General features: G+C 37.3%; 1 protein-coding gene across 1 annotated transcript in view; it reads left to right on the top strand.

The window, feature by feature from the left end:
* SCN7A (sodium voltage-gated channel alpha subunit 7) overlaps positions 1-14,395 on the top strand; it is an 84,169-nt gene that overhangs the window by 32,403 nt on the left and 37,371 nt on the right. Inside the window, exons 7-10 of the mRNA XM_088829855.1 lie at positions 486-692; positions 1,098-1,167; positions 3,918-4,059; positions 8,207-8,410. Coding sequence (XP_088685981.1) covers positions 486-692; positions 1,098-1,167; positions 3,918-4,059; positions 8,207-8,410 — 623 coding nt within the window. The remainder of the gene's footprint in view (positions 1-485; positions 693-1,097; positions 1,168-3,917; positions 4,060-8,206; positions 8,411-14,395) is intronic.

The following is a 14,395-nucleotide window of genomic DNA, read 5'->3' as shown; positions in this document are numbered from 1 at the left end:
TCTATTCATAAAATTTTTTCATGTTTTATTTAATGAACTTCAAAAATTGACTTCATTAAAAGATAATAAAAATGTATAGAATACTGCTATTTCAAACTATTTCTTTTTTCAACAACACTTGCAACCCATGTTGATTTGTAATTCAGTGCCTTTACCTGTGCATATAAATAATGGTGATTAGTGTGAAAAATAGTAACCAAGAGAGGAGGCCTATTCTTTATGTAGTAAAAAGAAACAAACAAATAAGTAAAAGTACTAAAGTATGTCTGAATTATTGCCAGATGCAATAAATTAGCAATAATACAGAAATCTCAAAGTTTAGCATGTTATTTGTTTTATTTATCGGATCTAGGTAATGGTAAATGAAATTATAAAACACAAAGCTATTGATTTCAATGGCATCTGCATTCGCCATGGGAGAAGTTTGCTAATGCTGCTTTACTAAGGTATTTTATTTTACCAAAAACAAACCTTTCTCTTTTCAGGACTGAAGTCTTTTGCAGCGATACTCATCCGTTGTTTGAAGAAACTCACTGTGGTCATTATCCTAACTCTCTTTTTTCTGAGTGTATTTTCTCTAATTGGGATGGGGCTCTTCATGGGCAATCTGAAGCATAAATGCTTGCGATGGCCCCAAGAAAATGAAACTGACATGCTGAATAACAGAACTGGAAACCCATATTATATTCGAGGTAAGAATCCCTTGCCGTCTATATCAAAAAGCATTCTTCACAGAAATGTTGAGCCTTCAATTTCATAACAAATTCAACTTCAGAACAATCTTCATGTAAATACCTAACTATGCTCAAGTACTAATTTGGATCAGTTTCCTTTATCAGGATGATAAAGTTACAAGTCTTCAGACAGTTTTGTCAGGGAAACCTAAGTGTGGAATTGCTAAAACTCACAAATTTTATCATTTCAAAAATAAATAAATATGACCAAAGCCTCCTAGATTGAGAGAAAATGGTAGGCTACAAACTCCTTCCTTCTTACTATAGAGAAGAATGTTAGTCTGTACAGATGTAATTGGGTTTTAGATATGCTATTCACTCAAAATTAGATACAAAATATCATGTCTTTCCTATTTTTCCCAGAAACAGAAAACTTTTATTATTTAGAAGGAGAAAGATACGCTCTTCTTTGTGGCAACAGATCAGATGCTAGGTAAGTGGTATTAATGTTTTCTTGTATCAAGTCTGTATTGTAATGGAGAGTGGAGTTGGGCTCTTCACTGCTCAAAAGCCAATAAGAGGCCATTTCGTGAAAAGAAAGTTTGCTTTATTTTAGATGCTAACAACCAAGGGGAGGGTAGACTCTTGTTCAAAGGCTGACTCTCCATGTGTCCCGACAATCAGGGGGCAAGAGGGAGGGAGCTACTTGCAGAAACAGCACAGTCAGCTCTAACAGTCATCTTGAAATCGGTCATCCGTGGTCTGACCAGCATCATGTTGATTGTTTTAAGTATGATTAATCTTTGGATCCATGGTTGGTTGGTTTCAATTTCCTTTAGACCAATTCTTGGAATTATGGCAGCTTATGGGAAACTGGTGGCTTGGTGGTAAAGAATCCATATGCCAGTACAGGAGATGCTGGCTTGATCCCTGGGTCGGGAAGATCCCCTGAAGGAGGAAATGGCAACCCTCTCCAGTATTGTTGCCTGGGAAATCCCATGAACAGAGGAGCCTAGTGGGCCACATGGAGTCTCAAAAGAGTCAGAAATGACTTAGGGGCTACACAACAATAGGACTTAAAATAATTATTCAGTGAGATGATAAGACTCTCAAGTCTTCAGTTCAGTTCAGTCACACAGTCATGTCTGACTCTTTGTGACCCCATGGATTGCAGCACACCAGGCTTCCCTGTCCATCACCAGCTTCCAGAGCTTGTTCAAATTCATGTTCATCGAGTCAGTGATGCCATTCAACTATCTCATCCTCTGTCGTCCCCTTCTCCCCCTGACTTTAATCTTTCCCAGCATCAGGGTCTTTTCTAATGAATCAGTTCTTCGCATCAGGTGGCCAGAGTATTGGAGTTTCAGCTTCAGCATGAATCCTTCCAGTGAATATTCAGGACTGATTTCCTTTAGGATGGACTGGTTGGATCTCCTGGCAGTCCAAGGGACTCTCAAGAGTCTTCTCCAACACCACAGTCCAAAAGCATCAATTCTCTGGTGCTCAGCTTTATTTATAGTCCAACTCTCATATCCATACATGACTATTGGAAAAACTTATTTTCTTATCATTTCAGATGAAGAGATAAAGTTGAAACAGAGTGCTTCTCAGAAGTACAATCGCTTAATCCCTTGTGTTACTTTCCTCAGCTGGAATGACTTGGCACCCATCTGAAACTCAGTTCTTAGAGGCTCTGAGCCCAAGATAGAGAAAAAGCACATAGGGGCAGGAAAATGAGTTACATAGTTTAGTTGTATTAAAGTGATTTAAGGGGCTTCTCCGAGGTGTCCCTTGTGGCTGAGATGGTACGAGTCCACCCGACACTCTTTCAGGATACCTGGGTTCGATCCCTGAATGAAGGCATGGCAGTACACTCCAGTATTCTTGCCCAAAGAATCCCATGGACAGAGAGGTCTGGTAGGCTACATTTGATGGGATCGCATAGTCGGACACAACTGAGCAACTAACACACACACACACACACACACAGGGGCTTCTCAGGTGGCACTGGTGGTAAAGAACTCACCTGCCAATTAGAACTCGGTTCAATCCCTGGGTAAGGAAGATCCCCTGGAGTAGGAAATGGCAAATTCCTCCAGTATTCTTGCCTGGAGAATCCCATGGAGAGAGGGGCCTGGCAGGCTATAGTCCATAGGGTCACAAATAGTCAGACACGGCTGAAGTGACAGCACATACAGGTGATTTATACATTTCATTGTTTATTCAACCTTTTTACCCCTTTACTGCTGGGCTCCCATTCTATTTTCAAGTCCAGATTGTGAATCCGTCTCATTGTGTCTGCCCCATCCCACTCGAGCTAAACATTTCTGTGGACATTCCAAACTAGATTTGACGTGAAATGCATGTTCAAGATATCAAGTCATGGATAGTCAGAATGACAATGATATATATATCAAGGCCAGAAGAGAATGTCAGTGTTTCACCTGCAGCCATTATACCTTGCCCTATGATAAACTATCCCAAAAGTTAGTGTTTTAAGACAAGAACAAAAATTAATCTGTTCAGATTCTATAGGTCAGCAATTTAGCAAGCCTCAACACACAAGTACTTTTTAAGCCTCTGTTTGTATCACATTTGTTAGCTATTAACATATATGTAAAGCAAGTCACATGGCCAAAGCTCCAATAATGTAGGAGGAAACTACAGAGAGGTGATGAGGGAGGAAGCATGATTTATTGGGCCACTACTTTCATAATGGACCACAAGAACCAAACCCCAGTAGGTAAAATTATGAAGGCTCCATGAAAGGAAATGAAATAAATATTTAATCTGATCTTTCTACCAAAGTGCCGTTGCTGCTCATAAATTATTGATGAACAATGTTTTCTCACTCTTTAAATAATGGTATCTAAGGGTTTGAGGTGAGATCATTTAAAAATTAAACTCTCAACTACTGCAGTTTTATTTTTATCAATGTCATTTTCCACCAGTTATACTTTCACTTTGATTTTGGGTAGTAAAGAAATCTTTAACAAAGACTTGGCAAAAACCATTTGTGAGGCCCTGTTGTCTTTTAGCTCAACTAATGCTGTTCACTTATATCAGCTGAAAATCTAACTCATATGCAGCTTTTTTTCACTGGGAATTGTTTGGGAGAAGACTACACCCCGTGAAAGAGGGAGCCCTTTATTATTCATGGGTAGATGTTATGTATTTATGATTTAACCTTGATCTGAAAGTCACCTAAGAGTAAGCAGTTTTTCTTTTCTTCATCTTAATTAGTCAGTGTCCTGAAGGATATGTGTGTGTAAAAGCTGGTGTTAATCCTGATGATGGCTTCACAAATTTTGACAGCTTTGGCTGGGCCTTATTAGCTCTATTTCGGTTAATGACGCAGGATTACCCTGAAGCACTTTATCACCAGGTAAGAACACAGAATCTGCACTGCACATAAGAATGATGCCATGGTCCTCCTTTCTAAAATAATGTTCAAATGTAATGTACTTTATTAAACTTTTGTGTGGAGAATTTGAGGCCAGAAGAAAATAGAATTATTCAGTGTCAACCTGTATGTAAACACTGAGCCCACATCAGTGTTCTTACGCATTGATATCTTGTTTAATCTTTGAAACAATCCTACAAGGTCAGGATATAAATATGTCATATGCTTTTACATGAAGACCCTAAGATCAAAGCAGTCAGATAACTTCCCCAAAGTTAAAACACATGTATCTACCAGAGATCACTGTACTACTCTGTGGTCTTATATATTTGACATTAAGGAGAAGGAAATGGCACCCCACTCCAGTACTCTTGCCTGGAATATCCCATGGACAGAGGAGCCTTGTGGGCTACAGTCCATGGGGTAGTGAAGAGTCAGACACGACTGAGCGACTTCACTTTCACTTTTCACTTTCATGCATTGGAGAAGGATATGGCAACCCACTCCAGTGTTCTTGCCTGGAGAATCCCAGGGGTTGGGGAGCCTGGTGGGCTTCCATCTGTGGGGTCACACAGAGTCGGACGCGACTGAAGTGACTTAGCAGCAGCAGCAGCATAGAGCATTTCTAGGTGCTAATTCTTCAGACAAAAAATTTGAACCTATGAGATTACCATCTTGTAAGAAATTGTTGGGACTTCCCTAGTGGTCCAGAGGCTAAATCTCTGAGCTCCCAATTCAGGGGGAGTGAATTTGATCCCTGGTCAAGGAACCCCATGTATTGCAACTAAGAATTCACATGCTGAAACTAAATATTATTCATGCCTACAATGTACTATTTCTTTTTAATTTTTCTATTTCTTCTCATCCTCCTTTAATAGTCAGTCATGCTCCAGTTGTAATAACAGAAAGCTTACTATTATGAGACTTTAAATAAAAATTCTGAGTCTCCTTTCATAACTGATGATTTGTGTGCCATAGTCTCTCAGAAGCATATAATATATACTCATTAAAAATGTAGATTCAGCTTTTCTTTTAAGAAAAGAAAAGTGGAATATGCAGTGTTTTTCAGTAGCATGCTGCTGCTGCTAAATCGCTTCAGTCGTGTCCGACTCTGTGCGACCCCATAGTTGGCAGCCCACCAGGCTCCCCCGTCCCTGGGATTCTCCAGGCAAGAACACTGGAGTGGGTTGCCATTTCCTTCTGCAATGCATGAAAGTGAAAAGTGAAAGTGAAGAAAGTTAATATCAAAGATATTAGATAAAATATTACTTTAAATTCCAAAAGTATGTGCAGTTGAAGAATACTCTTTTTAAACACACATTTACTGTACTTTTTATGATTGAATAGATAAATTATGGTGTTTCTTAAATGAAAATCAAGTAATCCAAACATGCTTGTAGGAAAATTATATTTCTAGTAGAAGTACTTAAAATATTACAAGTGACTGTTTTCTTTATACAAACTGTATTTTTCTAATTTTGAAAGAGTAGTGTATTGTTATTTGTCAAACTTTTTGCCTCCTCCACAACACTAGGAACTTCTTATTTCTGAAATAATCTTACCATGTTATCCTCTTCAAAATCCTCCAGTGATTTCCAAATGTCTACAGGATGAAGTTCAGTGTCCAAATGCATGGTCCATAGTGCCCTTTAAGATATAGTCTCTGCATTCATATTTGCTTGTTCAGCATTTCTGCCCACTAGGATATAAACAACCCAAGAAGTATTTTGTCTTATTTTAATTTTTGTGTTCTCAGCATCTAACATGTAGAAATGCTTAATAAAATTTCAATAAACAAAAAATTTAAGTGAATATTTACCAATTGTTTACTTTATATAATAGTGAATGTCTTGCCTTTTATTTACAGCTTTGAAAGTGTATAAGTTAATTTACTTGTTAGCAATGGTTTAAAAGAAATCCCATCACACACCAGGGAAATGAGAAATCAGTCTGGGAGTGCCCTGATTCTGGAGTCTTTCAAGATCTTCATCATTATTGCACTCTAGGGTTTTATTGACTAGTATAGATAAGGTTTGCTTTGATTTGGACTGAATTTTTTACTCAGCACTGCTCTATTGAACCGATTATGACTAGGTAAATTCAACAGTTATTCCCAAAGAGTACAGCTTGTGTTTTGGAGAATATCATTCCCCATTCATTAAACAAGCCTTATTTAATCCAAGTACTCTGATGTAGCATTGCTACAGAAATGAACAAAGCAGGTTGTCAGTCCTCATGGAGTGGAGTTATATTCAACCATAGTTCACGTTTATCACATACTTGCCATGAGCTACGATCTTCTCATACATTGTTTCATTTGATTTTCATAAAAATATATGGTAAACAGGCTATAATTAGCCCCTGTTTTCTGCTAAAATACAATAAAACTTGAATTTGCACACTTTTTCTTTCTAATAAGATTGTATGCTTTTATTCTCCATCAGCTTCATTTAGTGGAAAGAGCAAAAATTTTGGATTCAGACATTTCCCCACAGCTGTGAAATCTTTGTCTAATTTCATCTCCTTTTTACATGGTAAATACAATGTAAATATTTTACATAGAATTAAGGAAATCATAAACATAAAGTATTTATTAATGTGTATGTCCTACAATACTCATGATATCTAATACTGACTTCTGAATGCATTGTGGATAACAGCTATTTAGTGGGGAAAATGTTTAACCAAATCCTAAACAGCTTACTCACTTGAATAATAGAGTTTATTAAAAATACTGTTAAAGGAAAACACACTATAGATTAATAAGAAATTATTTCTGATTAAATGTTAGAACTTCCTGTTAATTTGTAAACATTCTTAACTCATATTGATACAATATTTTCTGTAAGTAATACTTGTCTATTGATTCAAATGAATGCTTAAAAATGAAAAATATTCCCATATGTTTTCCTGAAATTTGTTCATCTACTTGTAATCAGTGAGAATAGATCAGTGGACTATATTTTGGATTTGTAATATCTACTTATAAATTTTAAAATTTTCTGATATATCTTAGGTAATTAATTTTGAAATAAAAGCCCGTCGATGCTCAGTTTAGAAATCTACTACTTTGTATTTTTCTATCCATGAATGGAGTTTCCCAGATGGCACTAGTAGTAAAGAACCTGCCTGCCAATGCAGGAGACATAAGACATGGAGGTTTGATCCCTGGCTAGGGAAGATCCCCTGGAGGAGGACATGGCAACCCACTCCAGTATTCTTGTCTGGAGAATCCCTAGGACAGAGCAATCTGGCAGGATACAGTTCATAGGCTCAGAGTCAGACACGACTGAAGCAACTTAGCACACATGTGCTGTGCTTAGTGTCTCAGTCTTGTCCGATCCTTTGTGACCCCATGGACTGTAGCCTGTCAGGTTCCTCTGTCCATGAGGATTTTCCAGGCATGAATACTGGAGTAGGTTGGCATGCCCTCCTCCAGGGTACCTTCCCAACCCAGGGGTTGAACCCATGCCTCCTGCATTGCAGGCTGATTCTTTACTGTCTGAGCCACCAGGGAAGCATGTATGCACATCCATAAATGACTTAATATATGTGAATTATATGACTTTCCTATGTGATTTGTTTAGAGGTTCTTCATGAAAGCAAGTATCCTGACAGATAATCAAATATTCCTGTTCCTCCTCTCTTTGAATGGACATGATTTTGTACTTTGTTGTGATGTTTCCATAAAGTAATATCCAAGGAAAGTAATATCCAGACATTCATTCTTTGACTTTATTACACCTCATATATTTAAAGATTCTATTGCAAAGGAAACAATCATTGATATTCAAACTATCCAGCTTTCTCTATTGAAAGATGACAGATTTTTCCTTTCATTATGTTTGATCTGTTAATGAAAACAAAAACATCAAATGCTCACCCTGAATTAAATTACTAAATTCTTCCCTGGTTTTGTACCATTATTTTGTACCTTACATACATGTCTAAAGTTAAAGAGCTTTTCACTTATTTCTCCAGGTAAAGACAGTACTTTAACTATCTTGTAATTGCATTCCACTTGTAACTAAATTCTAACAAAATTTCTTTTTTTTTTTTTTAACATTTTAAAATAAGAGATCACAGTAAGACAAATAACATTTCCTCTCTTTTGTCCACCTCTCCTTAGATCCTTTATGCTTCTGGGAAGGTCTACATGATATTTTTTGTTATGATAAGTTTTTGGTTTGCCTTTTATATGGCAAGTTTGTTCTTAGGCTTACTTGCTATATCCTATGAAGAAGAAAAGCAGACAGCTGCTGAAAAAGCTACGATTGATCAGGAATTTCAGAAGTCTTTATCAGAACTTCAAGAAGAAAAAATAACGGCAGAGGTATAGATTTTTTTAATGCTCTTTTAGAGTCAGAATGTATCTTCTGAAGTCTTGGAGCATACATGTTCTAATAGATGTTCAATATCTATGTGTGGTACATGATAAGATCATAAGTGATTTTAGTAAAAGGGCTCACTTTTGCTACATAACATTCTTTTCTGAGTGTGGTGTAGTAAGAGTGACCATTTTTTGGTCACTTAATATATACAATATTTTTGTTCCAAAATGCATATTCAATTCAGTTCAGTTCAGTTCAGTCGCTCAGTCGTGTCCGACTCTTTGCGACCCCATGAATTACAGCACGCCAGGCCTCCCTCAACTCCCGGAACTGTTAATAAACTATGGGTGTGTGTATATATATATAATATATTATATTATATATATAATAAACTATGGGTATATATATATATATGTATATATGTATTTGAACTTCTCATAATGCAGTACACACATTTTTTTTCTCATAATGCAGGCATAGTTTATTAATTTAAACTTACTTCATACAGCACATCAGAATTGACTTTGGAAAATTTCAGTGTTCAACTCAAAAGTGATAGCACCTTCCACAATTTAGAAGCTGCTGCTGCTGCTGCTAAGTCGCTTCAGTCGTGTCCGACTCTGTGCGACCCCATAGACAGAAGCCCACCAGGCTCCCCCGTCCCTGGGATTTTCCAGGCAGCTAGAAAGTACTAAAAACATGGATCAAAGTATAGTAGTGAAGTTGTAAAAAGAGAAAAAAAATATTGACTTTCTGGCTCTTTCAAGAGGAAATGCACTGTCCATCCTGGCATAGGAAGTTATCTGTGCAGTAATTAAGTTCATGATAAGTAAAACTTAATACAATTTTACTCTAATTTTCAATTACCCTGGTGTTCCGTTTGAATGTACTTTTAGATGTTTAGCTTCATAGCAAAAGATCTGATCTATGAATCTGAAAGTATTGGCAGAAGTAATATTAAAGTTATAGAAAACTGTCTTTAAAAAAAATCTAAATTCTGCTGTAAGTGTGCAAAAAGGGAGAACAGGCCCCCAAAAGGCAACCAGAAGCAGCTTTTTTATATTCCACAGGACCTGGCTGTCTCACACCTCTTCCTAGGCTTAGCTCAGTCGCCTAGTATCCCTCCCCAGAGCTGTTCAGTGTGTGGTGGGCAGGGGCCAGAGCAACCTGAGGGGATGGCACTCATGCCTCTTCTGAGGTGTTGCTCCCTTCCCCAGTGTTGTGAGGTGCCCCACTGCCTCAGAGTTTGTCCTTTTGAAGGTGCTCACAAGCAAGTCCAGTGCTCCCACCCGCTGACCTGGTTATAGGGCCCTCACTTGTGGGAAGGGAGCCATGCCTTGCCTTCTCTTCCATTCCTCTGGGTTTGTTACTATTTTCACTCTGACGCTTGCTAATGAAGATTGTCTACATGGGAAGAAGTATTTGAACTACATTTTCCAGTAGATGTAAAAAGGACAGATTAAGGGAGCAAAGGATGGAAAAGAACTGTATCTTGCTTATCCCTCATATAGAAAAGATAAAAATTGAGGAAAAGGGCCATGATTCACTATGGCATGTGTGGTTTGACTGGCTAAGAAGTTCATTAATCCCTAAGGCCTCTGCTGGACCAAAAGGGGAAAATGATAACTCTCTATTAACTAGCTCTCTCATTAAGTTGTGATCAGTAAAGAAACTCAAGAAATGTCATTCCACTAAAAAGTAGGGTCTGAATGACATAATGTAGTATCATACCAAATGACAAGTTATTGATAGATACATATATCTACGAGGGCAGTGCATACCACTGAAAGAAGCAACTGTAGACGGTATGAAGAAAGCATGTTATTAATCAAAAGAAGCCATTTGAGGATAGCCATTATATCACTCATGAGGAAGTCACAGATAAATTACAAAGCTTTCTGTCTCTAGAAATGAATCTGAGATCCTACAGATTGAATGACTATAGTCTGAATGATATGTGGAATGTATAATTTGTTATGAAGTGGCATTTCAAATGACAAGAGCTACACACAGATATATCCAAGAGCACAATTCTTCTCTTATTTCAAATGTGATGCCCTATTAACTTTGCCTGTGAAGATCTTAGAGTATTTCGTAATTTCCCAATATCTCCATTCATTTGGCTATTCTGGATCACATAAACCCTTTCTGTATTTAAATAAAGTCTTTCAATTATGAAAGATTTCTTTTCCTGGAAGAGTACTAGAACATTTTGTCATGCAAAAGTTTTCTGGGAAAATGAAAGTAAAAGTCATTTTTACAAGATGTATTTTCTTTTCCTTTTTTGCACATAACAAAATGCTGGAGAATGGAGAATTTTAAATGGAACATACTGAGAACTCTTTAGGTGACTGATGTAATAACAGTCAGCAAATTCTAATTCCTATGTTGAAATTACTGGGAAATTGCATATTTGTTTCATATTCTCACATTACAAGAAAACAATAGATTATATTGGCTAAAATCATAGTTTTGCAGTCAGATTAATATAGATTTCAGTCCACTTTAGCTGCTTACTAGATTTATTATATTTGCCAAGTATGTTAAACTTTCTTTGTTGTTGTTATTAGTCACTCAGTCGGGTCCAATTCTTTGCAACCCCATGGACTGCTTCCCCATCCTTCACTATCTCTTGGAGTTTGCTCAAACTCATGCCCATTGAGTTGGTGATGCCATCCAACCTTCTCACCCTCTGTCGCCCCCTTCTCCTCCTGCCTTCAGTCTTTCCCAACATCAGGGTCTTTTCCAATGAGTTGGCTTTCCACATCAGGTGGCCAAAGTATTGAGACTTCAGCTTTACCATCAGTCCTTCTAATGAATAATCAGGGTGGATTTCCTTTAGGATTGACTGGTTTGATCTCATAGTAGTCCAAGAGACTACTCAAGAGTCTTCTCCAGCACCGCAGTTTGAAAGCATCAATTCTTTGGCACTCAGCCTTCTTCATGGTTCAACTCTCACATCTGTATATGACTGCTGGAAAACCATAACTTTGAATATATGGACCATTATCAGCAAAGTATTGTCTCTGCTTTTCATATGCTGTCTAGGTTTGTCAAAGCTTTTCTTCTAAGAAGAAAGTGTATTTTAATTTCATGGCTGCAGCCACAGTGGTTTTGTAGCCCAAGAAAATAAAGCCTGTCACTGTTTCCATTTTTTCCCCATCTATTTGCCATGAAGTGAGGGGACTGGATGCCATGATCTTTGTTTTTTGAATTTTGAGTTTTCAGCCAGCTTTTCAACTCTCCTCTTTCACCTTCAGTTCAGTTCAGTTCAGTTCAGTCACTCAGTCGTGTCCGACTCTCCGCGACCCCATGAATCACAGCACGCCAGGCCTCCCTGTCCATCACCAACTCCCGGAGTTCACTCAAACTCATGTCCACAGAGTCGGTGATGCCATCCAGCCATCTCATTCTCCGTCGTCCCCTTCTCCTCCTGCCCCCAACCTTTCCCAGCATCAGAGTCTTTTCCAGTGAGTCAACTCGTCGCATGAGGTGGCCAAAGTATTGCAGTTTCAGCTTTAGCATCAGTCCCTCCAATGAACACCCAGGATTGATCTCCTTTAGAATGGACTGGTTGGATCTCCTTGCAGTCCAAGGGACTCTCAAGAGTCTTCTCCAGCACCACAGTTCAAAAGCATCGATTCTTCGGCGATCAGCCTTCTTCACAGTCCGAGGTTCTTTAATTCCTCTTCACTTTCTGTCATTAGGATGGCATCATATACATATCTGAAGTTAACAATTCTAAACCTCAGGTTCTTCATCTGTAAGGTGTATATTATAATATCAGTCATAAGGTGTGAGATTCAAATTAAATAAATGCTTATAAAGCACTTAGCACTGCTTAGAGTATACTAAGCAACTGAAAAAATGGTATTGATTAATTATAGGAAACACAGGAAGACAACTGCAAGAAGACACAGCAGTCCATATGGAGAATACTCATCAATATGAGATTCTTAAGTCTTTAACTGTGTCCCCCTTTTAGGGATAATTAAAATAATAATAATGACAATAATAATAATAGTATATAATATTTATTGTCAGCTATGTGCTAGGAGAAGAGAGTGGCAGAGAATGAAATGGTTAGATAGCATCGCCAATCAATGGACATGACTTTGAGCAAACTCAGGGAGACAGTGAAGGACAAGGAAGCCTGGCATGGTGCTGTCCATGTGGCCGCAAAGAGTCAGATATGACTTAGTGACTGAACAACATCCTGTGCCAGACACATAAATAGTGTCTTCACAAATTCTCAATTTAATTCTTACTGGGGAGTTCCAGTTGCAAAATTCGATCTATATCTATACGTATTTGATTTCTTGACAGTGAGAAAGAGAACACATTTTTCATCATTGTTCTAGAGAATCAACACTGAAATCTTATTATTCTATCAATTACACAGTTTCTAGGTGAAATTTGTCTATGAATTCTCAGTTACCGGCAAAACTTCAGAAAAGAATCAGATATATATAACAGTAGGAATCTAGGTATTAAAAAATATTTGCCCATTTAAAATGACAATCTTGGAATTCACCTGTATAATTAAATAAAACATCATTGACAATTTTCTGCATTAGGCATTGTATTAAACATTGGAGATTTAAAAATTAGTGAATACAAATACACTGTCTATCTTCATGAAGCTAGTGGTCTAATGGGGAGATAAACTATAAAATTAGAATAGCAAATCTATAACTGGGACCACCAGGCATTGTGTTTCCTGATGTTTTTAAATAGGAAACATAAAACACCACAATATATTCTTGCCAACATCTGCACTGTCTAAAAAGCTTCTAAATCTAGCCATCTCTTTCTGGAGACTACAGGAGAGAAGAATGCATTAAATTACACTAAAAAGATATAATCTGCCAAGTTAAGAATGTGGAAAATTCTATGAGTGATTCAGTATTTTTAACAAATCATGTAGGATAAATAAAATGACATAAGATAACCAACAGAACTACAAACCCAAAAAAGTTTTACCTTTTTTGTATTTTAATTGGAACAAATTAACTATAGTAGAATGTTTCTGAGTAATGAAAGAAAATTGAGCATGATCTAGGTATTGGATAATATTAAGGAATTACTGATTTTCCTTGATTTTGGTAATGGTGTTGTGATTATTTTTTAAAGGAGCTTACCCTGAAATTTTATGATGTGTGAAATTTGTTTTACAATACTTCAGGAAAAAAGTAGGTTGGGTAATACATGAAAAGTGGAAAGTATAATGTCATTAATGGTTGAAGAAACCTATTGGGTACCTGGTGAGTATTATTCTTCCCTAAAAAAATTAAATGAAAATGTGGAAGGTGCTATAAAAGTGAGAAACATAGTGTTTGAGAGCCTTTAATAAAGGTTTTCTCTGAGTCAGACAGGGTTTTTATGAGGACCTGGCACTTGAGTTGAGATCTGAAGAATGAGCCCTTGCTCTCTGGTGGGCAGGAACAGGATGAGTAGAGAATGAAATAGGCCAGTGTGGTTTCAGTAAGGAGAGCGAGCCTGAGTCCAAGATGAACATTCCAGGTGTTCATTGCTTAACTGAGTTCTTCCTTATTAATAGCTCCCTTCCAGAGAAAATTGAAACCAGTGCTGAGAAGAACCTTAGCCCCTTCTTCCAGTCTAATTTTAACATTGGATTGTCTAAAATTCAGGCATATGCCCTTATTAGCTCTTTTACTTTCAAAAAGGAGATTATTTTCCATCATAGTCCTCTCAATCTGCTTTATAAAATGGCAATATCTTTAGTAGTTAGCCAACTTATGGGCACTTATTCAATATTTTTGTAAGGCTCAATTGAGGTAAATATATTACTAGACTGATAATGTAGTTTGTTCATTTTATATCTTAAAATACATCCTTGCATGTGTGCATGCTAAGTTGTTTCAGTTGTTTCCAACTCTTTTGACCATATTGACTGTAGCCTACCAGACTCCTCTGTCTGTGGGATTACCCAGGCAAGAATACTGGAGTGGGTTGCCTTGCTCTCC

Source organism: Moschus berezovskii, chromosome 2 (assembly GCF_049115385.1).
Source record: "Moschus berezovskii isolate FMDL1 chromosome 2, NW_MosBer_1.0, whole genome shotgun sequence".
NCBI lineage: Eukaryota > Metazoa > Chordata > Mammalia > Artiodactyla > Moschidae > Moschus > Moschus berezovskii.
The sequence above is the reverse complement of the archived record's forward strand: the minus strand, read 5'-3'. Positions and strand labels throughout refer to the sequence as shown.